The 26,165-nt window shown below is 49.6% G+C and overlaps 12 protein-coding genes across 12 annotated transcripts; 5 read left to right on the forward strand and 7 right to left on the reverse strand.

Annotated features, from left to right (window-relative positions):
- Positions 1 to 962: 962 nt before the first annotated feature.
- Positions 963 to 1,544, reverse strand: MXR1 (peptide-methionine-S-sulfoxide reductase; the record flags this gene model as incomplete). The annotated part of the gene is made up of 1 exon (XM_076683755.1): positions 963 to 1,544. The coding sequence occupies one exon, from the start codon at positions 1,542 to 1,544 to the stop codon at positions 963 to 965; it is 582 nt and encodes a 193-aa protein (XP_076542099.1).
- A 539-nt stretch (positions 1,545 to 2,083) lies between these two features.
- Positions 2,084 to 2,747, forward strand: TRVA0_010S02696 (uncharacterized protein; the record flags this gene model as incomplete). The annotated part of the gene is made up of 2 exons (XM_076683756.1): positions 2,084 to 2,340; positions 2,399 to 2,747. 2 exons carry the CDS (start codon positions 2,084 to 2,086, stop codon positions 2,745 to 2,747), a joined length of 606 nt encoding a protein of 201 aa, XP_076542100.1.
- Positions 2,748 to 3,372: 625 nt separating this feature from the next.
- Positions 3,373 to 4,764, reverse strand: TRVA0_010S02718 (N-acetylglucosamine-6-phosphate deacetylase; the record flags this gene model as incomplete). Its single annotated transcript, XM_076683757.1, has 1 exon — positions 3,373 to 4,764. One exon carries the CDS (start codon positions 4,762 to 4,764, stop codon positions 3,373 to 3,375), a length of 1,392 nt encoding a protein of 463 aa, XP_076542101.1.
- Positions 4,765 to 6,135: 1,371 nt separating this feature from the next.
- TRVA0_010S02740 (uncharacterized protein) lies at positions 6,136 to 9,087 on the forward strand (the record flags this gene model as incomplete). The annotated part of the gene is made up of 1 exon (XM_076683758.1): positions 6,136 to 9,087. The coding sequence occupies one exon, from the start codon at positions 6,136 to 6,138 to the stop codon at positions 9,085 to 9,087; it is 2,952 nt and encodes a 983-aa protein (XP_076542102.1).
- A 1,966-nt stretch (positions 9,088 to 11,053) lies between these two features.
- Positions 11,054 to 12,523, forward strand: HXK1 (hexokinase family protein; the record flags this gene model as incomplete). The annotated part of the gene is made up of 1 exon (XM_076683759.1): positions 11,054 to 12,523. The coding sequence occupies one exon, from the start codon at positions 11,054 to 11,056 to the stop codon at positions 12,521 to 12,523; it is 1,470 nt and encodes a 489-aa protein (XP_076542103.1).
- Positions 12,524 to 12,793: 270 nt separating this feature from the next.
- On the reverse strand, positions 12,794 to 14,305 carry TRVA0_010S02784 (F-box protein; the record flags this gene model as incomplete). Its single annotated transcript, XM_076683760.1, has 1 exon — positions 12,794 to 14,305. The coding sequence occupies one exon, from the start codon at positions 14,303 to 14,305 to the stop codon at positions 12,794 to 12,796; it is 1,512 nt and encodes a 503-aa protein (XP_076542104.1).
- Positions 14,306 to 15,045: 740 nt separating this feature from the next.
- TRVA0_010S02806 (F-box protein) lies at positions 15,046 to 16,584 on the reverse strand (the record flags this gene model as incomplete). Its single annotated transcript, XM_076683761.1, has 1 exon — positions 15,046 to 16,584. One exon carries the CDS (start codon positions 16,582 to 16,584, stop codon positions 15,046 to 15,048), a length of 1,539 nt encoding a protein of 512 aa, XP_076542105.1.
- A 790-nt stretch (positions 16,585 to 17,374) lies between these two features.
- On the forward strand, positions 17,375 to 19,018 carry CPS1 (M20 family metallopeptidase; the record flags this gene model as incomplete). The annotated part of the gene is made up of 1 exon (XM_076683762.1): positions 17,375 to 19,018. The coding sequence occupies one exon, from the start codon at positions 17,375 to 17,377 to the stop codon at positions 19,016 to 19,018; it is 1,644 nt and encodes a 547-aa protein (XP_076542106.1).
- A 132-nt stretch (positions 19,019 to 19,150) lies between these two features.
- TRVA0_010S02850 (F-box protein) lies at positions 19,151 to 20,467 on the reverse strand (the record flags this gene model as incomplete). The annotated part of the gene is made up of 1 exon (XM_076683763.1): positions 19,151 to 20,467. One exon carries the CDS (start codon positions 20,465 to 20,467, stop codon positions 19,151 to 19,153), a length of 1,317 nt encoding a protein of 438 aa, XP_076542107.1.
- Positions 20,468 to 20,764: 297 nt separating this feature from the next.
- On the reverse strand, positions 20,765 to 21,301 carry TRVA0_010S02872 (uncharacterized protein; the record flags this gene model as incomplete). Its single annotated transcript, XM_076683764.1, has 1 exon — positions 20,765 to 21,301. One exon carries the CDS (start codon positions 21,299 to 21,301, stop codon positions 20,765 to 20,767), a length of 537 nt encoding a protein of 178 aa, XP_076542108.1.
- A 1,603-nt stretch (positions 21,302 to 22,904) lies between these two features.
- TRVA0_010S02894 (uncharacterized protein) lies at positions 22,905 to 24,884 on the forward strand (the record flags this gene model as incomplete). The annotated part of the gene is made up of 1 exon (XM_076683765.1): positions 22,905 to 24,884. The coding sequence occupies one exon, from the start codon at positions 22,905 to 22,907 to the stop codon at positions 24,882 to 24,884; it is 1,980 nt and encodes a 659-aa protein (XP_076542109.1).
- Positions 24,885 to 25,270: 386 nt separating this feature from the next.
- Positions 25,271 to 26,052, reverse strand: UBC6 (ubiquitin-conjugating enzyme E2; the record flags this gene model as incomplete). The annotated part of the gene is made up of 2 exons (XM_076683766.1): positions 25,271 to 25,954; positions 26,026 to 26,052. 2 exons carry the CDS (start codon positions 26,050 to 26,052, stop codon positions 25,271 to 25,273), a joined length of 711 nt encoding a protein of 236 aa, XP_076542110.1.
- Between the last annotated feature and the right edge of the window lie 113 nt (positions 26,053 to 26,165).

Below are 26,165 nucleotides of genomic sequence, written 5' to 3' on the forward strand. Positions count from 1 at the left end.
TTCCATCGCGAGACATGTGCCATACAAACTGAAAACGACAGATTCCGCTGCGCATTGCTCCATTGTTATATATTAAAAAATAATCTATGTAATTATATTGTGCAGTATTGGGCTATGTGTAAGAATAGGGGGGCCAGCCCCCCAAACCCCCCGGGGCGACGCTTCGCGTCGATATTGTTATCTCTCGTTGGTGGGCTTCAGGGCATTACCTGACTCATCAGCAAATATAACGTCGTAGTGCTAGTTTGTACAATGAAAACTGCAAAGCGATAGACATATTTAGGGCTTATTTCCAAACATATCATACTATTCCGGCATGCAAGGCGTCCAAATGTAGTTTCGCGCCCATGATGAATCGATGGACTTTGGGGGGCAATTGTATAGGTTCTGATAAGATAGATAAAAGCTATTTGCGCTTCACTTTTTTAATTAATAATCAATGCTAAAGGAAAGAGACGGCTTATTAACTTGGGAAAACAGGAAGATAACGCTTCTTCGTTGCTTGGTAACACGGTAGTTCAATAGATCTTGGCTTTGATGCCATGAACTGGAGTTCTCAAGCAATCAACTTACATAGGTGCTGAATTTTTTTTATATCAACATGATCGATTATCTGGTACATTACTGGTACCAATATATAACAGTCGAGGCAACTCAGAGTCCCAATTTCAGACCACAACCATTTCGACAAATTTCTTGAATCGATGCCTTAACTTCATGAGAATTGTTAACATCTGGTAGAACTTCAATTGGCTATAGTTTCCGGTAAAGGAAGAAAACTCAATTTGAACTCCTGAGATTCCAATCAAACTACTCGAGATGAAGTGGCCAGTACGATGAATACAGATAAAAAATACCACTATTCAAACCTTTATTGCAGCCATTGAAGCCCACAGAGGAATACTGGTACTTAAAAAACTCTACGAGATAAATTACGGCACACAATAAATAACGCTTCTAGTTTAAAGATCGCTCTTTCCGACGATCTTCTCCGGCTTGGTTCGAAGGAAGTGGGATGGGCAAGCGTAACCAGTTGGGTTCTTGTCAAGGTACAGCTGGTGGTAGGTCTCGGCATCCCAGAAGGTGTCAATTGGCTCAATCTTAGTAGTAATCTTCTTAATGTACCAGGTTTCCTGCAAGTGGTCCTTAACGGAATGAGCAATCTTGTTCTGCTCGTCAGAGTGGGTAAAGATGCCAGATCGGTACTGTGGTCCAACATCTGGACCCTGTTGGTCAGCGGTGGTTGGATCATGCATTTTGAAGAAGAAATCCACCAAGGTCTCGTAGGTCACAATCTTTGGGTCGAAGGAGATCTGGAGAGCCTCAGCATGGCCAGTAGAGTGAGAACAGACCTGCTTGTAGTCTGGGTTTGCAACACTGCCACCAGTGTAACCGACTTTAGCATCAATGAGGCCCTTGCCGTCGCCAAAGTGCTGTCGGAACATGTGCTCAGTGCCCCAGAAGCACCCAGCAGCAAAAGTAGCGAGTTGAGCTCCAGCAGGAACCACGAGTTCAGGGGATACCGGTCCGTGGGCAGCAGCCATTGTTAAAGTTCTTGTAAAGCCAGCAAGTAAGGCAAGGTTTCGTCCAACATTAAAAATCATTTTCTCCCGCTTATATATTGAAGTCTCACTGCGCTCTCTTTCAACGGTTACACTTGCTGTAGACTCCTATCTGCATAAAGACGTAATCCACGAGAAAATTACTTAATGTGGGATTATCTCCGTCCGGTAGCCCCGGAATCCGCTATCCGAGCCACTACATCGGTGCCCACCTATTATAATGCCTGTTGGGGGAGCCAACAATTACACGGGTACAGTCAAGCATTGAATAATAGAGAATTAATATAGACCATTATTAGGCTCTACAATTTCAAAGGGAGCGTGAGTTCTTTGAGTCATTCAGCCGCATAAGTTGCGGCACACAACCTATCAAGTTAATTACGTAAGGGGCAAACGCAATTCGACATGCACGGTTATCTTATCGCCGGTGCCGCCGGTTGCGGCCCTTTACCACTTCAACTCCATAGAGCGATATAACCAAGTAGGAGCCAGGTACCGTAGTAGTAGAGGTAAATTAGACAATGAGCAAAGTATCAGCGTTTGCGGCATACACATTTGACGTTTTGTATAGCCATTTGAAGAAAACCAAGCCGCACAGCTTGGCGTACTTCCAGAAAGTGCTAAATGACTACGACGAGCATGTCCATGTGGGTAAGCGATACCCGCTGTTTGTGACGTGGAATATTAAGGAAGGGAAGGAGTACGAGTTACGAGGGTGTATTGGGACATTCCGCGAGCTGGACCTGGAGGAGGGCCTGAAGCAGTTTGCTCTCACGGCGTAAGTAGCATGTGAATTTTGAGGAGGCGAGTAGCTGACAGTTTTGGATTGGTGGTAGTGCTTTGAATGACACGCGGTTCGAGCCAATTGAGGCGTCGGAGCTCAAGGATTTGGAGTGCTGTGTCACAATTCTTAGGGATTTTGAGAAGCTGGAGGATCCGTTAGATTGGACTGTTGGCGAGCATGGCGTCATTGCGGAGTTTGGCATGCCGCATCTGAATGCGACGTTCCTTCCGGATGTTGCTTCGGACCAGGGGTGGGATAAGGAGACGACTTTGCTGCACTTGGCGCGCAAGGCTGGTGTGCGGGCGCGCTCATTTGACCAGTTGAAGGAGATAACTGTCGAGAGGTACCAGGGCGACAAATCGCGGATAAAGTATAACCAGTACATGGATCTTATTCACTAAGCATTTACAAATTCTTACTTTAATACAAAGTTACAGGATACTTATGCACTAAGCATTCATTCTTAATACAAAAATCTCTGCAGAGGGGAACCCTAGGAGGGAGGCACTGGTCTATAGTAGAGTACATTCGAGGGCCAGCCCTCGAGCTCCCGTAGTTGGGGGCTCTGCCCCCAAACCCCCATCAGCCATCCCTCCGCGAAGCGGAGCCTCAGGGGGGTTTGGGGGGACTGGTCCCCCCCCCCCCCCCCATTGACATTAAAATGGAAGGCTGGCTCATCAGAGGAGGTTAATTGCCTATAAATTAATCAAGAACTATGAAAACCTCCGCGGAGCGGAGCCGAGGGGTTGGAAGGGACTAATTGCAGGGTATTTATTCATTAAGCATTTAACATTCTTGCTAAACACACCTCACTGGATACTTGATTCCATATTACTAGGTACTATCTATCAGTTACAAGTTAGCCAGCACCCATAGACATATCAATTATAATTGAAGCAATAATTAATGAAGCATAACAAAAGATAGAGTCATTCAAAGTTCATCAGACATTCGTCAGTCTATAACAACATTAGATACATGAATTCTTTTCTATAGCGATAAATAAATAAAACTGATTATGCAACTTTAAGCCTTGGTAGCCTGGAATACCTTGCATCCAAGCTTATAAACCTGCTTGACCTTGCCGTTGCTGTCCAAAACACAAAGATCAGCATCAGCACCCGTCTTGAGAGTGCCCTTGGTACCAAGAACACCAATAGACTTGGCAGCATTGTAAGTACAGGTCTTAACAGCCTCAGCCAGGGAGATGCCCACCCAGTTCATAAGGTTTCGCACCGAAATGTCCATCTCCACAGCGGAACCAGCAATGGTGTCGGTCCCGTTGAGGAACAGCTTGAGGCCCTGCTTAACAATGGTCTGCGTCGACCATGGGTAAGTGCCGGATGGCAAACCCATTGGAGCCATGGCATCTGTGACGAGAACACAGCCCTCTGGGTACGAGTTGTATGCAATCTTGACACCACTTGGGTGCACGTGGATACCATCAACGATGATGCCAAAGAATGGTCGCTCGTGGACTACAGAGGTTGGTGGCTTCGACCGAGTCTCAGTGAGATCCTTCTCGCTAGCGCCAAGCAGACCAAACAGACCCATTTCTCGGTGGTGCGGCTGCTTCATAGCGTTGTAGACATGGGTAACCATAGTAGCACCGTTTCGAACAGCCTCACACCCGCCAGCGTACTTGAGCACAGAATGGCCGAGGCACACCGTGACCCCGAGATCAGCGATATCTCGAATAGACTCCATGACACCTTCCTGTTCAGCGGCAACAGTGATCATTCGCGCCGCTTTCAGATTCTTCTCGCCATAAACTTCATAAAAGTCGCCAATTCGGTTTGGAGCCGTCTTGATGGCGTCCTGCGGGTGGCAGCCTGGCTTCTGGGGCGACAGGAACGGGCCTTCGAGATGCACGCCGAGGTTCTCAGCACCGGTGTTGATTCGGTCAGCCTTGAGCAGCGGTAGAACCTTGTGGTAGACGTGCTTAAAAGTAGATGGAAGTGTAGGGCAGAAGGAGGTGACGCCGGTCTTGACGAGCTTGCGGGACACATTGGCAAGGCCAGCCTTGAACGCCTCGGCCGAACCGTCGCCAAACTTGTCGTCTGAAAAGTCGAACCCGAAAGCGCCATTTAGCTGGACATCGAGGAAGCCCGGGGAAAGAATGGCACCCTCGAGGTCAATGATCTGGACGTTCTGGGGCATCGGAGTAGGCGGGGAAATGATCTTGCCCGTCAGAGTGTCTACCCAGAGATTTGAGTCTGGGAACAGCTCACCGGCCTCGCAAAGAGTGGCATTGACGAAATGAAGGTATGGATAATTGTTGATATGGTTCGAGAAGCAGCTTTCGGAGACAGCGGAGATGGGTGAGTTGAGAGCAGAATTCTGTAGCAGAGTAGAGATGTCGCTTTCACTCTCGGACGAGGAAACTCGAGAGAGATCTATTGAGATATCGCCTCGCATTTTTGTTTGATATTTGGTGGTGGATATGAAATTTGGTATGCTAATCTAAGCTGTTACTACAGTAAAAAGAGCTTAAAGTTCAATCGTCCAAGATTAGTGGCTTGGTATAATCTAGATAAAAAAAGGCTAATCGGAGGACATTCGGCACAACAAAGGTATATATAAATTCGCCCTGTATTTCTTTTTCAATAGCCCTTCATTTACGGCAATTTATCGACCATGATCCACTGATTCATGCCGTTGTATCGCGATGTGCCTAAGGTGACATGTACCGGGGGTTAGCCCTGCTTCTGCGAGCGTAGCATTGATAAGTTCCGTGAAACAGTTATAATGTTCCTACATCATCCCGTCCATCTCTGTTCCAACCAGTTGGACCACGAGTCCTCGGGAATGTCTGGGGATCACCGACAATGGTTCTAGATTCATCCAAAAAATTCGATTTGATCTTTTTCTGACCTGACTAGGGCCCGTTTAAACCGTGGCAACGCTAGCTAATCTTGGCAAGTAACCGCTATTTCTTCTACAGTACAGTAGTAGTGGTAGGTTATTCCTGCGGCTTGCAGTCTACCGTTACTATACTACATACGTCTCCCGGCATACCGGGTGCTAAAAGATTTTCTATTGTGACGTCGCGGGCGCACGCAATGTAACGTTGGGACAACACGAAACCTGGAGATGGGCGGGAAGGAGGGGGGTCAGGCCTTGGGGGGGTAGCACTATGGCTGCCGGCGGTACCACTGTGCCTACTGATGAGGAGTTACTACACCATCAGGGGGTCTACTACTACCAGTGCTACCACTTAAACAACTTTGAAAAGCTCCCACTACCACCCTAGGAATTTCGACTTGGCTAGCATTCTAATACCAAGCGCAAAATGTGGTACGTACGATGGAGACACTACACAACATGGGATATAGGTGGTTCTAGCGTCGAGTAATTTGTTTTTTTTTCTCTCTTTCCGAGATGCCAAATTCTCCGGGTTGATTTCGTGTCGAAAAAAAGCCACGAGTGTAATTCCCCACGGGTCCAGTAAAATCGTCTATATTTTACCGGTCTTTTCGCCGAAAATACCCCACGGTACAAATCAATTACCTCCGAATTCGCCGGTCTCTGCGTTACGCCTCGTGCGGCGCCTCCCGACATTCCTCCCGTGTGAAGAAAAGCAAAAAAAAGGTCGCGTCTGCCACTCCAATTGTCGTGTCGCATTGTTGCTTACTCAGCGCTTATCCCGACTCCCAACCAGAAATTGCGAAAAAAACCCAGGCCGGGGTAAAGCCCACTGATTTGGGGTGACCACCATACGGCCTAACACCAGGCACTGTAATTGGGGTGGAGAGAGAGCTTGACAGACGACGGTAATTAGAAGAGAAGATGGATTTCGAGCCGCCAGAAGAGCTCACGCCGCTGCATAAGGCGATCGGCCAAATGTTCATGACTGGTTTCAGCGGGTACAAGGTGACTCCGGAGATTAAGGAGCTCATTGAAAAGTACCACATTGGGTCGATTATCCTATCAGTTAAGAACCTCAAGGACGCTGAAAGCACGCGGGAGCTGATATATGACCTCCAGAAGATCGCCCATGACGCAGGACACGAGTACCCGCTGCTGATTGGCATAGATCAGGAGAATGGAATGCTTAATAACCTGCACGACGAGAAGTACATCTCGCAGTTCCCAGGGCCAATGGCCATCGTGGCGACCAAATCGACAGATCTAGCTCGCGATGTGGCTCATGCGACTGGATTGGAGCTCAAAAGCCTAGGAATTAACTGGCTATTTGGGCCCGTGCTCGATGTGCTGACAAACTCGGCAAACCGCCTTCTGGGCGTTCGTACCATGGGCGACGACCCGCAGGAGGTAACGAAATACGGCCAGGCTTTCTTCCAAGGGTACTCTTCTGCGAATCTTGTGTGCTGTGGCAAACACTTCCCAGGGTACGGCAGCGCGACGGTGGACTCAATCCTCGGCCTGCCTATCGTCTCAGAATCGATAGAACAGCTAGAGACCGCCTCACTTATCCCGTTTCGGCAGCTGAGCAAGGACAAGCTCGACGCTATTATGGTCGGTGGGTGCGCACTGCCCAAGATTGCCATTAGCGAGATGCATGCCTGTCTGAGCGAGAGAGTCACCAAGGAACTGCTTCGCGAGGACATTGGCTACGAAGGAGTAATTCTCAGCGAGTGCCTGGAGATGGATGCTCTCTATGAAAACGTAGGTGTCCGCCAGGGCGCAGTAATGGCTGCAACCGCCGGATGTGACATAATTCTGGTGTGTTCCTCGTTCAGGCTGCAGAAAGAGGCCATTTCGGGCATCTTTGGCGCGGTCCAGAACGGCATTATCGACGAAGAGAGCATATTCAAGTCAGCGGAGCGCGTTGCCAACGCCAAGCGCAAGCGCACCAATTGGCAGGAGACGCTCAATCCGCCGCCCCTGACCCATTTAATGAAGCTCAAGGAGCAGCACCAGATGCTCTCTAAGCTAGCGTATGAGAACTCAGTGACCGTGCTTAGAGACCACGCTAAGAACATTCCCCTCCCGATGAACATTGAGCCGGACTCTGACATTTTGATCTTGACGCCACTAGTTACTCCTATCATCACGACGAGGCACTCTAAAGAAGTGGAGCACCTTTTACTTGGTGAGACGGTCTTCCAGGACTTTGGCAAGTCCATTGCCAAGATCCACGGCGGCAAGGTGCTGCATGCGTCGTATACAGCCAACGGCCTAACCAACCTCCATGATGGCCTTATTGAGCGCGCCAAAGCAGTAATCGTGGTTACAGCCGACGCAAACCGTAACATGTACCAGATTGGGTTCACCAAGCACGTCGGTGTCATTTGCAGCCAACAGCGGAAACCCCTTATTTGTGTGGCGGCGTCGTCTCCGTACGACTTGGCGCTCGACCGGGGCATTGGCACATACGTGTGTATCTACGAGTTCACGTTCGAGGCGTTGGATGCTTGTGCCCGCGTGTTGTTTGGTCTCCTCCCTGCCAAGGGCACATTCCCGGGGTCTGGGCTGTATCAGCGGTCGCGCAACTTGCTGGGTGAGAAGAAGAGCCAGCGGTCGTCGCGAGGCAGGTGGCTCGTGGAAAAATGGGCCCCTGAGCGGGACATGAAGCGTCTGCAGACACTATGGGAGAACTGTTTCCCCGACCGCAGGTTGGGCCCCGGCTTGGAGGCGTTCAAAATGCTTCGTTATCCTTTAAAGCTGGAGAACCACAACAGCACTACTACCGAGGCCAACCAAGTTACTAACAGCGCTAACAATACTGTTGTAAAGACAGAAAACGACGAGAAACAGAAATCTGGCACGGCTACGCCGTCTCAGATGGAGTCGGCGCAAACTCACTTCATTGTACGGAACTCGAGTACCAATAATCTTTACGGGTTCTGCGCTACATGGGTCTATCCCCATAGCAATGTCGGGTGCATTGCTATGATATTTGTCGAGCCGTCGCGCCGAGGGATGCAGATCGGGCACAGCTTACACGACCGGGCGATTAAGTACCTTATCAACGAGCGCAAGGTCGACTATGTACAGCTTGGCGGCATAATCCCTGCCTTTTTTGAGGGTATCCCGTTCGACCTGAACGTGCCGTTCAACAACACGACTGCCAATCTCCAATGGTTCAAGCAGTCTGGGTGGGACATTGACATTCCTGAGGCGCAGTCGATGATGAAGAAGTCGCGAGACGCCATGACATCGCGCGCCGAGTCGGCGTCGCCTATAGAGTACAGTCCGGGGACTCAGCGTCCGCGCATCACGGTGCACAACATTGTGCTACTCACGGATCTCCAGCGGTGGTCGCCGACCAAGAAGCTCATATCCGAGCTCGAGCTCATTGGCATTCGATTTGACATATGCCAGCCCGACGACTCGCGCATGGATGCTGTGCTCGAGCTTATCCGGGCCCATTATGACGGAACGCCGGGCCTGTATGAGCTGTACGAGCAGGCGCGGCACGATGGCAAGATTATCATTGCCATTGATCCAGTCAAGAAGACGATGGTGGGGTCCATTATTTTGTTTACGCGGTCGTCTCCGCTGGCCGGGCTCATGCCGTGGATTCTCGAGTTTGAGGATGCGCGAATTGGCGGGCTGTGCGGCATTGCGACAGACCCTGAGTACAGGGATCTTACTAATGTGTTCACGCTGGGGCTAGTAGGGTGCGGAGTGCGGCAGTTCAAGTTGCAGGGCTTTGATCGGTGTGTTATTGACGGCGTGACTGACCGCCAGGTGGCGGTGTACCGTGACAATGGGTTCAAGCTGTGGCGTCGCTATGTTTCTTTTACGAATCCTTCATCTCAGTGGTCTTCTTAGGCTATATATTTATTCTATTAATGATTTATCTCCATTGAATCTGTTCTATATTTCTGTTGAAAGACCACCGTAGTTATGTTAATCTGTTGAACAGATCATCTATATATGCTGCGCGTTTTGAGTATGCCTTGATCACTTCATGCGCCGTCCATAGTCGCCTTTTGACCCTATTCATAATGTCGACCACGCTCGAATCGGTTATATCCAGCTCGCGATGGGAAAACAGCCCAGAGGAGTATCTACATTTCTGTTGAACGACCACCCTAGTTATGTTAATCTGTTGAACAGATCATCCCAGCATGTCAATCTGTTGAACAGGCCATGTTTGATATTTCAGTCATGTTAAACAGACCCTCCAGATATGTCACTCTCCGTATGTCAAAATATTACTCTCCAGATATGTCACATGTTACTCTTCAGATATGTCAGTTACATTCCAGATATGTCAATCTATTATGCTCTAGATATGTCAATCTGTTAAACAGGCTAGGTATGTGAATATGTTGAAAGTGGCAGGGTAGCATTAACGAATTAAGTAGTACCGGTACTGTTCCTGACACGATATACCACTGGCAGATTTGATACACTAATCTCGTAACCCGTTCATTCACACCTCAGACAGTACCTCCACAGTATGGTAATACAATGGCAATTCTCTAGATGCAATGATGCAATTTGAGTTCCTTACATGTAGGTACACCGCATCATGCCACTACATTCGGCTTATGAATATACCACACATATGAGGTTCAGAAAGAGGAATCACTTATGAATATACCGCTACTCTATAACATACTGGAATAGAGACTTATGAATATATACTCTATATACAGGAATAGAAAATGAATATAATCTGTATAACTGTAATTGAGAATGAATATACCGCTAATACATTTTGGAATAGAGACCACTTGTGGATTTACAACTACGCCTACTAAAGTAGTGAGTACAACGCTCATCCAAGTGGCCCCAGCGCATACCATTCATGTGCCGCTGCACTGCATGGACCGGTCTGCCGGAAGTTATGAAATGCCGATGAATGTACCATATAACACTACACTACAAATACTATGTACTACCGTACAGTGTACCCCCACACAATTACGCAAAACTGTGGAGAACGACGTATAATAAACATATAGATTCAGACCCCATAACACCTACAGTAGTAGTAGCCCATATTTCCGAGAAACCCTCCTCGACTCCTATAGCCTAACGAGAGCCGCAGCCCAACGAGTGCAACGAGTGCAACGGTTGCATGATGAGCATCGGAAAAACTTTAATTTTCCGGGGACGGCATTACCCGGCAGTATCGCGTGCGCAGGCGCAATGTCACACAACAGGGTATGGTGGAAGGCCACCCCGCGCTATGCTACGCTGTGGTTGCGATACTACACTGAGGACGCCCCAAAGGACCTACGGGAATTCATATATACAGCAGAGTAGTACCGCCTATTACTACAGTACGCACCACTACATGGGTAGCAGATTGGTTACAACCGGGTGTCTCCAGCCTTAAAAAAAAAGGGGGGGAACGCGATAACGTAGTTGTTTAAGGTAACAGTGCTCTCTCTCAGAGGAGGCCACTATATGAGCCAGAACCAATACGACCACACACAAAAGTACCTCACCGATTTTCTCACTTCCTCTCTCTCTCTCTCTTTATATTTGCTAGCATTTCCCACCATCTGTTGATCTGCCAAGGCTTCGTTTGATATTTTCTATTTTACTATTTTTGCCTCTCTCGTTTACTTTCGTTTTAGACGTGCCATTTCGAAAGAACAGGGTAGACTCAATTCCACGACCTATAGCCTCCATTGGACCAGAGAGGATTGCTATAAACCTAGCTTAATTTTTACCCAACCCTGACCTTTATTGCGAATACCAAAAGCTATTTAAGCAGTAAAGCGAAAAAAAAATGACCGTAGTAAGCTCACGACAGGTGGTGGAGGTTGCCGACACAAACATGCCCACGACTTCAATCTACGCGGCGCCATTGTCGCCGGAGGAAGACACCTTGTCGGATATGACGGCGCGCGCCGTCCAGGAGACAGCCGGGGCGGCCGCCGCGACTTCGCCCCTCTCTGGCGACTTGCACACTTTGTCGGTGAGCTGCGCGACGCCCTTTCTCAGCGACGCCGCCGACCGGCTCTCCGACTTCATGCGCACTAAGCTGGCCGACCCCGCCGCACCGTGTATGCTGCCCTCGTGTGTCAATGGCCTGCCGACGGGTCACGAGACAGGGTCCTTTTTGTCGGTTGACCTGGGTGGCTCGACGGCCCGTGTCGCATTTGTGCAATTGCACGGCGCCGACGCGCCGGAACCGGCCTCCGTCAAGTACAAAGTGAGCCACCCCGTGTCGGACGACATTAAGCGTACGTCGGGCCGCGAGTTCTTCCGATGGATCGCTTCTAAGATTAAAGACGCAATTGACTGCGCTGTGGCCGAGGGGTGGATCGAACAAGGCACAGAGCTCGTCACGGGCCTCTCGTGGAGCTTCCCGTTCACCCAAACGACGGTCGAGCGTGGCCAGATTGAAATGATGGGCAAGGGGTACACCGTAGCCGACGAAATCGCCGGATGGGACCTCAAGGACTCGTTTGAGAAAGCGGCCCGGGAATTGGGTGCTAAAATCAAGATCACGGCTATCGTCAACGACACGACTGCCTCACTCATTGCCCACGCCTACTCCAACACGTCTTCTCGCATGTCCCTCATCCTGGGCACCGGGATCAACGCCTGTGCGCTGATGCCGATTTCGCTCATGAACGGAAAGGTCGGCGGCCTCTTCCTCAATGGGTCCGACACGACCCTCGTAAACACTGAACTCTCCATGGTCGGCGCTGGCGTCATTCCCGACACGAAGTGGGACGTGGAGCTGGACGCTATGAACGAGCGGCCCGGGTTCCAGCCGCTCGAGTGTAAAGTGTCGGGTCGGTACCTGGGCGAGATGTGCCGGCTCATTCTGCGGGATTTGGTCAAGAACGGCGAATTGTGCCGCGGAACTCTGCCAAAAGGTCTCGATCTGCCATATGGGCTCGAATCGCGTGTCGTTTCCGATGTTGAGGAGCATTTCTACAATGGGCGGCTTGATTTGGCCCGAAAGGCCTTCGTAGAGGCCCATCCAGTCTCGCTCGACGACAAGGACATTGAAAAGATCTGTTCCATCTTTGTGGCCATTTCGACGCGATCCGCGGCGCTCACTGCTGCTTCTTTGGTAGCCCTGGCCCAGATCCTGCCAGAAGACTATGCACGGTGCACCATTGCCTACAACGGGACCGTCATTGAGCGGTTCCCCAAGTTTAGAGAGCGGTGCCAGGAGTATCTGCATCTGCTGGGCCGGCCACGGAGCCGAGAGCTCACCCTGGCGCCTGCTGGCGACGGCTCTCTCCTGGGGCCCGCCATTGCATCGGCCATGTTTAGACAACGGGCATAGACGATACACCTTTTTACGATTTTACGGCTTTTTTGTACATTATTTATAACGATTGATTGATTGCATGTCGATCCGACACTTTCCTCCTTCGCCTCGTTGTGTTCGAGGGCCAGCCCTCGAGCTCCCGTAGTTGGGGGCTCTGCCCCCAAACCCCCGTCGTTCCTAGAACTTGCTACTGCACTATGTGTGATTGCAGGAGCTCATGAGTCCTTATTACTTAACAACTCTCCTGAATTGAACCCTTAATGTGTATTGCGGCATTGATGACAGCTACCGGAGTCTAGGATCTGGCCTCCAGCTAGGTCCTGGCACTATTTTAGAGTAGGCATTGTTCAACCATGGCACCCAGGATTTATGGCTACTGTAGAGAACCCTGTAGCAGGCTCCAACCCCTGGCGCGGGAACAGCTTTGCCTGATTCCAGTAAATCCTCGGTGAACTCACCCTTCATGACGTACAGCTCCTCCGTTACCTTTAGGAGCTTGGCTACTTGACCTACCATCAGGCTATAGGACGATCGTTTCCCCAAGTTGACCTTTAGGCTTTTCAATTTTCCTATCTTGCGGTTGAAAGAAGCATCACCTAAAGAAATGGGGCCATAGATGCTCAGATGCACAACAGCGCTTTTGCAGGCATTGTAAATGAGAGGGAAATGAGCATTGTCGTCCAAGAATAATACATCCACGTCGCATATACTAGATGGTAAGTTTGCAAACAAGCCCAGATCTTGATTGTATATCTTTTCAACGTAGAGGCGTCTTAGGTTGGGAAACACTGTTTTAATTGGGCGGTATTTCTCATGAGACGGTCCAATGCGCTCGATACAGCTGAAACTTGTGACGTTGGGGTAGGTGCCGCTTAATACGTCCAGATTTGTTAGAGTCAGGTTGGCAACAGAGGGAGGAACAGTGAATGGCTCCGCACCGGGCTCCAATTTTAGCCTGGCAAGCGAAAGAGTCTTAAGATTAGTTAGCGGCTCAAGCAGTAGGGGAATACTACGGGAGCAGCACTTCCTGCCAGAGGCGAAATCCGGTGACTCTATTTCCAGTCGCTCAAGTGAAATAGGAAGATTGAAACTTTTTGACAGGCGATATGGATCAATTTTTAGACCTGGAAACCAAACACTCATATCTATTCTCAGGCTCTTAAGTCGGTCACTTATAAAAAGCTCCCTATATGGAGGGTGTTCAAAGTCGAAATTGACATTTTGGGATACGCTCTGTGGGAGGCCAGTGAGTGCCATAGGCAAAAGGCGTTTGCCAACCGTTGCATGGTTAACATATACACTTATTTGCACGTTAGAGAGCCAGGGAAATTTCTTCGGTATCTGTTGCACCAGCCATATGATCAATCGCGACCCGGAATGCTTTATGGGGGGCTTTGAAGCAGTAACCTCTTGAATCTTCAAGGTAACCGGGAGCGCGAACGGTATGGCAAGATTGAGTGTGCGAGTGTGCTGGAAGGCTTGATCCAATTCCCCACAATAGACAGCCTGACAGAATGCTTTGAATTCATAGGCTCTGTTGCACTTTATCTGTGTTCCAGTGAATTTGTGAGTGTCGAGATAAATGCCGTCGTAAGGCTCTCCTGTACGGCAGACCAAATAAGCCACTTTCTGTCTAAGGGCGAAGCAAGGGTGCAATGTTATAGTTTTCCACAAGCTTTGCTGGCAAACATGTCCCATTCTTCGATTTGTTTTTTGCAAACGCGCAATATCGACTGGTTCAAGATGGCCGAGTATCATCTGCAGAATCTCTGCTGGAAGAGTGGTGAGCAACTCCATCTTTTATACACGCAGATTTGGTTTGGCTCTTAAATACTTCTGTTGTGGATGTCAATGTTCGTGCTAGTAGAAAAGTGTCCAATATTCCAATTAATGGTACCCGTAGCGTTTACGTATCACCACAACTGTTCAATATGATTTACTAACCTTAATTCCATATCAGTACATGATTGGACAATTTCAAATTATGGTAATTGAAGTGAACTTTACGTATCATTAGCCCAATTGTTCAAGTGATGCACAAAATTTCGCAAAACTATGATGTATATAAATGCAAGGATCACAATAGCCAGTCTTCGATGGATAAACTTTAGGCCCAAATTATATTACACGCTGATGAATGGGCTCCCTTCAAAGTTGTAAAACTGCCTCGTGAATCTATGTTTATCAAGGAGCTCCTATATACCAGTTCCCCTAATGTCCCATTGTAACTCGTCGATTTTATTATATCGCCCAGGCTCACAAGTACAATTTTTTGTATGGGTTTACAAATTTTTATACATTATAACGATTAATCAATTGCATATCAGCTCCTCCTAATGGACTCATTGCCTCATTGTGTTCGACGGCCAGCCCTCGAGCTCCCGCATTTGGGGCTCTGCCCTCAAACCCCCATCGTTTACTTCTTACTGCACTATTTGATTACAGGAGCTCCCGATTCCTTCTTCGGCCTTATTATTCTATGGTGCATGAACCCGATGTATCGGGGACTCTTCTATGATCCTCTCCGCGAAGCGGAGCTACGGGGGTCTGGGGGCTGGCCCCCAGTTAGATCCTGCCACTATTCTGGAGTACGCATTGTTCAACTCTCTCACCCAGTTGGATTTTCCCTCTCGCTGGTATCCACTATCGATAACTCTGCAACAGAGTCCAACTCCTGGCGCTGGAACAGCTTTACCCGATGCCAGTAATTTCTCAGTGAACGTATTATTCATGACATACAGTTCCTCCGTTGCGTTTAGAAGCTCGGCCACTTCACCCAACCTTTGGTTGTGGTATTGATACTCCAAATTGACCTTTAGGCTTTTCAATTTTCCCATCTCGTAGTTGAAAGAGGCATCACCTAAAGAAATGGGGCCATAGATGCTCAGATGCACAACAGCGCTTTTGCAGGCATTGTAAATGAGAGGGAGATGAGCATTGCCGTCCAAGAATAACACATGCACGTCGCATATACTAGATGGTAAGTCTGCAAACAAACCCAGATCTCGCTCGTATACGTTTTCAGCATAGAGACATCTTAGATTGGGAAACACTGCTTTAACTGGGCGGTATCTCTTATGAGACGATCCAATGCACTCGATACAGCTGAAACTTGTGACATTGGGGTAGGTGCCACTTAATACGTCTAGATTTGTTAGAGTCAGGTTGGCAATTGACGGAGAAATAGTGAATGGCTCTGCACCGGGCTCCAATTTTAGCCTGGCAAGCGAAAGCGTCTTGAGATTAGTTAGCGGCTTAAGCAGTAGAGCAATACTACTAGAGCAACACTTTCCGACAGGGACGCAATCTGGTAACTCTATTTCCAGTCGCTCAAGGGAATCGGGAAGATTGAAGCCTTTTGACAGCCAGCTTAGATCAATGTTTGGACTTGGAAACCACAAGCACCAGCTTATATCCATTCTCAGGCTTTTAAGCCGGTCGCTTATGAAAAATTCCCTACATGGAGGGTTTTCAAAGTCGAAATTGACATTTAGGGATACGCACTGTGGGAGGCCAGTGAGTGCCATAGGCAAAAGCCGTTTGCCAACCGTTACATGGTTAACATATACACTTATTTGCACGCTAGAGAGCCGGGGAAAAATCTTTGGCAGCTGCTTCAGCAGCCATATGATCAATCGCGACCCTGAATGTTTTCTGGGGGGCTTTGAAGCAGTAACTTCTTGAACCGTCAAGGTAACCGGTAGCGCGAACGGTATGGCAAGATTGAGTGTGCGAGTGTGCTGGAAGACTTGATCCAATTCCCCACAATAGACAGCCTGGCAGAATGTTTTAAATTCATAGGCTCTATTGCACTTTATCCGTGTTCCAGTGAATTTGTGAGTGTCCAGATCAATGCGATCATAAGGCTCGCCTGAATGGCAGACAAAATAAGGCACCCGCTCTCGTGAAGGTTTAAGAGCGAAGCCAGGGTGCAATGCTATGGTTTTCCACAGGATCTGCCGACATATATCTCCCATTCTTTGGTTTGCGTTTTGCAACCGCGCAATGTCGGGTGGTTCAAGATGGTCGAATATAGTCAGCAGAATGTCTACTGGAAGAGAAGTGAATAACCCCATCTTCAATACACACAAATTTGGTTTCTAACTGGTTTCCAAATACTTCAGCTGTTGATGTTAATGTGCTTGCTAGTAGAGTATTGTCCCGAGTTCTAAATAATGGTGATTTTTGGACTCCTTATACCGGTGTATCATCTCAATTGTTCAACGTGACTCATAAAGCTTCAACGCATATCATTACATGGTTGGAGAGTTCCAAATTATACTAACTGAAGTGGTCCTTAAGTATTATCATCAGCCCAATTGCTCATGCGCTTTACAACGCTTCACAAAGCCACGATATTTATATATCAGCGCAAGTACCAAAATAGCTGGTCTTCAGTTGGAAAGACAAAACAGTCACAAATTCCGTTATACGCCAATTAATGAACACCTTTCACTGTTTGTATAACTACCGTTCTGAGTCTATGTTTTAACAAGTTACTCCTTTTGAAAATCTCGAGGCAGCTGTATCAGTTCTATGGTGTATTGTATCGGTATAGACCGGTTGCCCCTGAATGTCCCACTTCACATACATGTGTCATTGTCGGCTTTATGATAGCCCAGGCCCACAAGCACTATCTCCACAGTACATATCGACAAAACAAAATCAGTAGCCACACGCGATAATCTGCCTAATCCCACGGTCCTGCAACTTATCTATCGATAAAACATTTCCTTGTGCATATATTGGTTCAGACGGGGTTGTCGGATGCCGATGGGACCCAATAGCATAAAAAGGGCTATTGGGTTCTCCACTGTCCATTTTATATCCATTCACAGGCTTTCCGTCAGGGTAATTGGAAGAAAAATGCTGTACCCCGCGTGTATACTGTCGGCCCTAGTGCTGACTTTATACTGGACAATTGACCGAGTAGACCCCGACTTCAGCACCTGGAAAGAGAATGGCGACGGAGGATGCGTCCGAATGTCCAAACTGGCTCCCGAAAAAGACCAATTCTATGGCCTCGACCACTTCCGGGGCGACGACTTCAGGAACAGGTCCTTGGAGGTATACGCCGGGTCCATTCGAATTCCGACCGAAGGCTACGACGACATGGGTCCACCAGGCGAGGATGCCCGATGGAATGTATTCTTTGAGTTTGAAAAGTTCCTCCAGGACACATTCCCGCTGATTTATGAGCAGGCAGAGGTCGAGCATATCAACACCCACGGCCTCATTTACACGTTTGAAGGGTCCGACTCGAGCCTCAAGCCATTGGTGCTCATGGCCCACCGCGATGTTGTGCCAGTTCCGCCGCAGACGTACGACTGGTGGACGCATCCGCCATACTCTGGCTACTTTGACGGCGAGTATGTGTGGGGCAGAGGCTCCAGCGACTGCAAGAACACGGCAATTGGCGTGCTTGAGGCGCTTACGGCGCTTTTCGAGAAGGGGTTCACCCCGAAACGAACCATTGTATTCTCTCTTGGTGCTGACGAGGAGAGCGGAGGACCCCAGACTGCATACTTCATGGGCAAGCATCTGCACGAGCGGTACGGCGACAATTCAGTACTCATGATCGTTGACGAAGGCGACCAGTACAAGGAGAGCCACGGGGCCAAGATCGCGGCGGTGGCTACCGGAGAGAAAGGTAACATTGAGGTCAAGATTACGCTTACTATGCCGGGCGGCCATTCCTCTATCCCGCCAGACCGTACCTCGATCGGCATTCTGTCGCGGCTCATTGCTGAGATCGAGGAGGACCAGTATGAGAACGCTTTGAGGCCAGAGAACCCGTACTACACGCAGCTCAAGTGCCTTGCAGCGTCTCCGGAGACTACTCTGCCCAAGCAGATTAAGAAGCACATTGCGCGGATGGACGTGAGCACCAAGGCGCGAAAGAAGGTCGCCAAGTACTTTAGCGGTGTCAGCAACAACCTCAAGTACCTCATGCAGACAACTCAGGCTGCCGACATCATCCAGGGTGGTATCAAGATCAACGCGCTTCCAGAGAACGTTGCTGTACAGATTGACCACCGAATTGCCATTGGCGAGACCTCCAAGACGGTCACGGACAAGACTACTGCGCAGGTCGTCAAGTTCGCCAAGCAGTACAACATGGCTGTTCAGGCGTTTGGCGAGAAGCTGGAGGGCGGAGACAGCTCGGTTGGTGTGTTCACGGTCGAGTTGGTGAACCCGCCGCTAGAGCCAGCGCCCATTTCTCCAAGCGAGGGCAATGTCTGGGACCTGCTAGGTGGTACCATTCGACATATGTATGAGGACTTTGCTGGTGAAAAGGACGTTATTGTTGCTCCAGGCATAATGACCGGCAACACCGACACCAAGCACTACTGGCCGCTTACCAAGCACATCTTCCGATTTTCGCCGTCTCGAGAGGATGCTTCGTTCAATATCCACACCATTGACGAGCATGTTTCTTTGGATAACCACGTCGAAGGTGTTGTATTCTACCACCAGTTGATTCTCAACGCCGACAGCTATGAAGAGTAATCCTTTAGTTGCCCTTAATATAACCGAAATGAATTTGCCAATCCACTCTTTAGCAAAAAATATCACCCCAGTAGTTATCCCCCGAATGGTTTTCTATTAACTCAAGTGGTTGTTGTTAACCCCAAATGGTTGTTATTCGCTCCAAATAATTGTAGACTGTTGTTGTAGTTTAAGGCAATCCACTTTGTAGCAAGATTGGCCGAGCTGGGTTACCCATGACATCCTACTAGGAGTGACGAGATGTATCTCCGGCTCGACGAACAGTAAAACATCTCGCAGGTTAGGACTACCGGGGATGAAATCAAGTAGTAGGTCTTCTACTAGCGGTTCAGGAAGAACGTTGCATTCCGGGATGTAGAAAACCGCCTCTCGGCGGCATGCAAAGTAGGTAATGTTCAATTCAATCAGGCTGGGGAACGAAGCACCTTTTCTTCGCATGCCCTGCCAGAGAAGACAAGATATGCTGAGCGTTCTTAGACAGGGGAAAACATCGCAAAACAACTCGTGCCAAATGAATTCTCCTCGCTGGAGAGACGACACATTGAGATACTCTAGCGATGATTTATGGGTAGCAATAAACCTCCCCAAAGGCGCTCGATTTTTCAGTGATCTCCTGTTGTCGCTAGTAGCAATGTGGCCAATAGTCAGTTCCTTGATTGGGCCGGTTGACTTGAGAGCAATTGTGGCTGTTGGATATTTGGCTATGGCAACGCTCCTCGCTGGTGGCAGCACAGCAGTGTCATAGTCTCCGCGAAATTCCAGTTCTATCTGCCTCAATTCATTTGCAGAACTAAATATAGAATTCCAGTCACAAATGGGCGCACTGCATTTCACAGATATTTTGGCCAGCCTATGAGGAACGGGATCGAACAGTGCCGTAATGAAGTTCACTTTTCCTTCAGTACCACTCAACTCAACCCTCAATTCGGTCAAGCTCGATCCGTCTAGCTTGCTCCATTGGTCCGGCTTGCTCGACCCGTCTGACTTGCTGATTGTATTGAAATCAGGTGCTATCAAGGTCAAATCAGCGTATAACACGGCATTTGGAGACCGTCTTGTCACCTGACCAACCCAAGCATATGCATTGGATTCAGTCGAGCCCCGGTAGGTGTAGTGAATAGACCTGAGCCCCGTAAGCCGTCCGGAAACCACCGCTGCGTCGAACACGCCACTGTCCACGGAATCATCATCAAACATGCAATGGATGTCTCTGACGAGGGGCAGCTTGTCCAAGCAACCCATGAGGTGGCTCAACCGAGTTATCCGTGTGTTCCGGCCAGGAATTCGTTTACCCGACTTGCTGAGGTCAACCACGAGCCGTCTCCAGAGCAGCTTGCTCGCAACGACATCGCAGCGGCGACACGCCTCTCGCAGACTGCATAACTGTGGGGTAGTCAGCAGGTCGCAGACCAGTTCCAGCACTTCGTAGGGCAGCGCCACCAAAGGCATCTTGCAGCACCCTCGTAGCCTACTACACTGCTTTGTATTACAAATGCACTCAGCTGTTGTATTCGGGAGCAGCAATGCTGTTAACCATCACTTGATCCGGTATGGTTTGGTCCAGTGTGCGGCGGGTGGGAGCCCAATACCGGATGTGCGGCGCGGTCTCGGACCTGCCGTGGCTTTCAGCCGCACAAAGCCGCACCGCTACGAAATGCTTTGCCAAGTGCATACTTATTATTATTCGTCTTGATGGGACAATATTGTATTATCATGAGAATAAATAATAGTTACAGAATATAATATTTACAAGTCGTTCTTCAAGGTGGACACGGGTGCAACTGGTCTCATTGCAGCGCTGAGAATGCTGTCCTGCAGCTTGGTTCTCATGTCCTTGAGTTTAGAGTCGTCAATGTTGGCCTTGGCGTCCTCACGAATAAGCAGCGAGACTTTTTCCTGCAGCAGGCTAGTGAATTGGACAAGATCTGGCTCTATGGATAGCTGGGCTAGTGCCTCGAGGCCGCTGGTTACTGAGGAAACGAATCGCTCGATTTCCTTCTTTCCAACGACCGAAGTGCCTTCGACAGACATGGGGAGGAGGATTTTGTCGATGATTGAAATTGCAGAGTCAATTTGCGAAGTGATCCCCATTACTAGCGAGATCACGGAGGCTGTTGAGTTTGGGTCCTGTTGGGCTTCTTCAACTGCGTGGCTAATATGATGCTCTGCGGAAGCGAGGGTAGAGGTCGCATGAGTGACGAGCCCGTCTTCAATTGCGTCTCGTCTCAGCGGAACAGCGGCAGTAATAGCGGCCAGGGCAATGACGCAAAGTGAAAATCTCATTTTTCTGCTACCAGTCTGTTGGCTTTTTTTGATGCAGGTAGACGGAAAAGGCTCTTTCCTCTTTTTTTTTTTGTTGGCTGGATGTTGTGTAGAAGCACGAGAGGTAGACAGCATGGTATCATTCTACGTGTTATATACCATCATGAATTGAGGATCTAGAAACATTAATTTGTCAAAAACCATGAATTTAGATTCATTTAATTGTCCGTTTCATCGTTGAACTTTAACTGTAGATTATTGTACTCGTAGCACATAAGCTACCGTGGTAACGGTAACTCTGGTGTTATAGGTACCGCCAACTACAATTATTGGTAATAAACTACTTCATACCAGTAGATCATACGTTGATTAGAGTCTAGAGCGACTAATAAAGTTCCTTCATCGGTGCATTATAAATGAGTCGCCTAACAGAGTCATGCAGTGCAAACATAGAACATCCATAACACCGGCTAGCTAGCCCAAAGAACCAAGCTTTAACTACACCACTTTATTTCAATACACTACGATAGCACAATATGACGTACATGTGTTATAATCGCCGGGTTTAGTAATATTTCGCAGTGGAGAAACAATAAGGTTTAATACCGTATCCCACAGTGACAAAAAACCGTTGGGAATTGACTCAACGAGGGATCGTCGCCCCCTCACCACCGCACTCCGCCAGAAATATTGTACTTAGTAATATCGAGTACCTATTTTTATGTTTTTCGCCACAGACCCCCTAAATACTACCATTTAAGCAAAACACCGCAATCAAAATATGTTCCGCCACAGCCCTCACAGAACGGAATGTATCCATATGTACACCTGGTCATTGTGCGGCTGAGCATAGCCACTGTCTGAGACAAAGTGGCATGCGTGGCGCACCTCAACCTGCACTGGTCCTCCCACCGCGTTGCCTAATGCTACTGCAGGTGAGTACACTACCGTACAGCGCAGTTAACGATTACAATTCTGATTAGTTGTACCGTACATAGTGTTAGCCGTACCCATGTATGGTGCGTGGCATATCTGCCGTACAGATGCGTAGAGGTCGAGCAAGCCCACTTAATCCAACTGCTTATTCGCTGAGCCGATGGCCGGCGGAAAGCCGGCTTTCCTCTTAGGGATAGCGATCTCTGTAGTATTAACCAATTAGTACCCCCCCTCCCCGAGACCGAAAGTCGCAAAATGTGTCTCAACATTGGTTTAAAGCCTTCTAGGCCCTCTCCGGAACCGGTCGGCCGTGGGGCTGAAATATTCAACGACCAGGCTAGACTGACGATGGGGCTAATTGAACCGATGTGGAGCCATGAAGTGGAGAGATGAAGCGGATCTGACTGCAGCCCATTGATGCATAGGACATTGCGTCCCTCTCTTGCTTTGTGAGAATAAGCCATCCACGTACATGTATACTACACTAGGTAGCTGTAGGGGTACTTTTCTCGGAGAAACAGTCAGATCCGAGAGTACGTATGTCAAGAGAGACTCAGGGTTGTGTTGGAAATGTTTAACGAATGGACTCGGTTAAATGGCATATAAGCGAATCATATATATACCTTCCCCCCACCAATAAAATAATTCATTCCTAGCCACAAAGTTTCCAGTAGAGGGTACATTCAACATGTTTCCAGGAAAGCTGTTCAAAGGAGCACAGCGGGTACTGGGCGACTCCCACGGCAAGGGATCCCGAAAGGAGAAGGGGAAGCACACCAAAAGCGCTTCCTCTAAAGACCTTACTAAGTACGCCAAAATACAGGCCACGGAGCTGGCTCAAGCCAAAAGTGCATCGGCCGTCGACCTCTCCAGAAGGCCCAAGGAGAGCACCCCTTCGGTGAGCTCGCGACACTCCTCCTTCGAGGCCCTCTTGCCCGGTAAGCTACCACGAACCGACAGCGCAGTATTTTTGCACAAACTGCGGAAGAACAAGCGGATTGGCAGTACTGAGCATATTCAGTTGGCCGAACTGCCCGACCGGGCGCTCCAGAGCATCATGAGCTATCTCGAGTACCCTCAGGTGCTCGAACTGCAAACCATGTGCCGGGCATTCCATGCTGCTGCTATCACAAGAACGTGGAACGAGCTATCCATCAGCAATGTGGCGACCCACCCACCGCGAACCAGAGCTGGCTTCGCACAGCATGTTAACGTTCACCGCCACAAGTTCCGCCACTTCTTCGAGGACGTATTTGTCGGAAAGTGCGACGAGCAGTTGGCTGAAGTCAAAAAGCTCTCCTTGAACTTCCAGGAGCACGAGCCGCTGTCACTGACGCCCACCACTAACCCGGAGACGGCGCGGAACCTCAATTACGTACCATTCGAGCACTTCATTCGGTGGTTCATCGCCAAGAAAGCGCCCACCATCATGCGTAGTCTCACCGAGATCGAGCTTTCGGTGTCCGTAATGTCGGACAGCTACATCGCCGCGGTCCAGGCGCTGTGCTGGGCGTTCCCTCGCGCCACTGTGACGCTCAACCTGTGGATCCAGGGTGTCTTCGACACCCCCGTGAGTCGCATGATCACTCCGAACATGCGGGCTGTAGAAATCAAGTGCGATGTCGTGTTCCTCGACATGAAGCGCACTTTTGGCGCCATCCGCGTGCCTCGCCACTGCGAGCAGTTCCGCCTGCTCATTCTTGACAACCTGCGCCATAAATACGCCCCTGGGAGGCTCTACGATAAGCCCATCATCAGCGCTGAGACGCTCCAGGCGTGGTTCCAGCACGCAAGCTGCCTCAAGGTCATTGAACTCCAGCGACTCGAGATCGTCAACCGAAATTCGATCGACTGGACCCAGCCGGCCTTACCGGAGATCTCCCAGAAGGCACAGTCCGTGTACGACCACCAGCGGGCTCCCAGCATGCCCGTCTCTCCTCCCGGGTCACCCGGTGCCTCGAGGTTTGACCGTGGCGCCATGTCCCTACCAGTCACGCCAGACCGGGACATTTCCACGCTTATTCTTAGAGAGGTCGAGTTCTCGCCACGGCGATGGGCTGTCCCCATCAAGGGCGTGACCTATCTGGTTCGTGAGAACGTCCACACTCGTCCTCTCCAGGAAATCATCACCCCCAACATCCGGAGCGTCAAGATTGCCGCTACCAAGGCCACACCTGAGCAGATTGAGCAGCTCCGCGCGTGGATCGGGTTCCACAGCATCTTCCTCCAAAAGATCTCCCTCGAATGCATGCCCTACCGGGCGCTCAAGTCCCTTCTTCAGGGCGCCCGTGACTCAGGGTGCCCCATGATGGACATTATCAGCCCAATTGACGATGGATCGCGTTTCGCTGACCTCGCCACGGAATGCTCCGACTTCAAAGTGCTTAAGGTCGACCTTGGAGCCATCCCCGTGGGCGAGGCCCAGGAGTTCGTCCGTCGTGCCGTGGCCTCCAATAACTCGCTCCACAGCCTGCGCCTTGTCGATGGCCCCATCTCCCCGGGGTCCATGCCGTTCTGGCTCGCCAATGAATCGTTCCAGATCCAGTTCATCAGATCCAACCCTACCACTGCCCGCCAGGAGCTCGTCTACGAAAAACCCATCCAAATGTACAGTACCATGCCCATGAGCCGTGGCCCCAGTCGAGCTGGCTCGCCAGTGCACCGCTAACTAACTTATTTATTTTTTTGCATTTTATTTATTCCTTCGTTACACCTAGCCAGACACTACACTGTAGTACTAATGGAGCGACCAGTCCCCCCAATCCTCCGCGAAGCGGAGCTACGGGAGCTCGAGGGCTGGCCCTCGAATACATTCCACTACCTAGGTACTATACTGTAGTGCTAATGGGGGGGACCAGTCCCCCCAAACCCCCCTGGGGCTCCGCTACGCGGAGATTTTGGGCTGCTTGTTACGAAATTTGTTACAAATTGGGAGTTTGTTACGAATAGTTTGTTACGCGGGGGTCTGGGGGCTGGCCCCCAGCTACGGGAGCTCGAGGGCTGGCCCTCGAATACACTCCATTGCTAGTACTAATGGGGAGAAGCAGTATTAAACTAGTCTAGTACTTCAGCGCCAAAAACCCTGGCAGCAAGGATCCAGCTGACCAGGAATATGCAAACACAAAACACCTTCTGGCGACCAGAGAGGCTAAATCCGGACCCACTCTGGACCGGGTTGGTAGGCGCCGCGTGCGGCGACCGCTCGTCATCTTTGGCCTTGACACTCTGGTGCCCGCTGTGGGCCTGGGCCTGTGTCGACCTGCGCTCCTCTATAATCTTCTTATTCTCGGTTATCAGATCGGGGAAATGCTCTCGGAACCGCGGGTTATCGTTGAGGTTCCACCGGTGCGACTCGGTAGCGAGCTGGCGTTTGTAACCGTCGGTAGTAGTGATAGAACCGGCTGTCGTCTCATCGGCAACCATAAAACTCAGCAGCCCAGTCAGAATAGTAGACACGCTCCATGCAGGGTTCCACGTCTTGGGGTGATAGTCTGATATCGACAGGCAGAGGCGCATGTTAGTCTTGAATCGGCCGCTCGGAGTCACCATACGGATCGCTGGAGGCTTGAACGGGTAGTCTGGCGGGAAGGTTAGAGTCCCATGGTACTGTCCATTCTCGTACGGTGTATCCGGTGGACCAGTGATCACGTAGTGCCACTCGAGGATGTTTGATTCGTTGGGGACGGCGGTGATAAAAGGAGTTGGCGTCTCCTGTATCAGCATATACTCTCTAGTGAGCTAGAAAAAGACAAATGTTAGCGCGTCATACGAAACTCTGGGCTATGTTTAAACAGAAGCGATATACTTACTCGTTTGTGAGCTGCCTTGGATGCCATGGTCGTAGATATGAGGTTTGACGATAATGCTGCAGCCAGGATGGATGATGACACCCTCCATTTCCGGTGTTCCGTTTGGGGGTTGAGATGGGACTTGCACGTGACGCGAAGTC

This window comes from Trichomonascus vanleenenianus (assembly GCF_965637985.1).
Source record: "Trichomonascus vanleenenianus strain CLIB 3782 genome assembly, contig: TRVA0_010S, whole genome shotgun sequence".
Lineage (NCBI taxonomy): Eukaryota > Fungi > Ascomycota > Dipodascomycetes > Dipodascales > Trichomonascaceae > Blastobotrys > Blastobotrys vanleenenianus.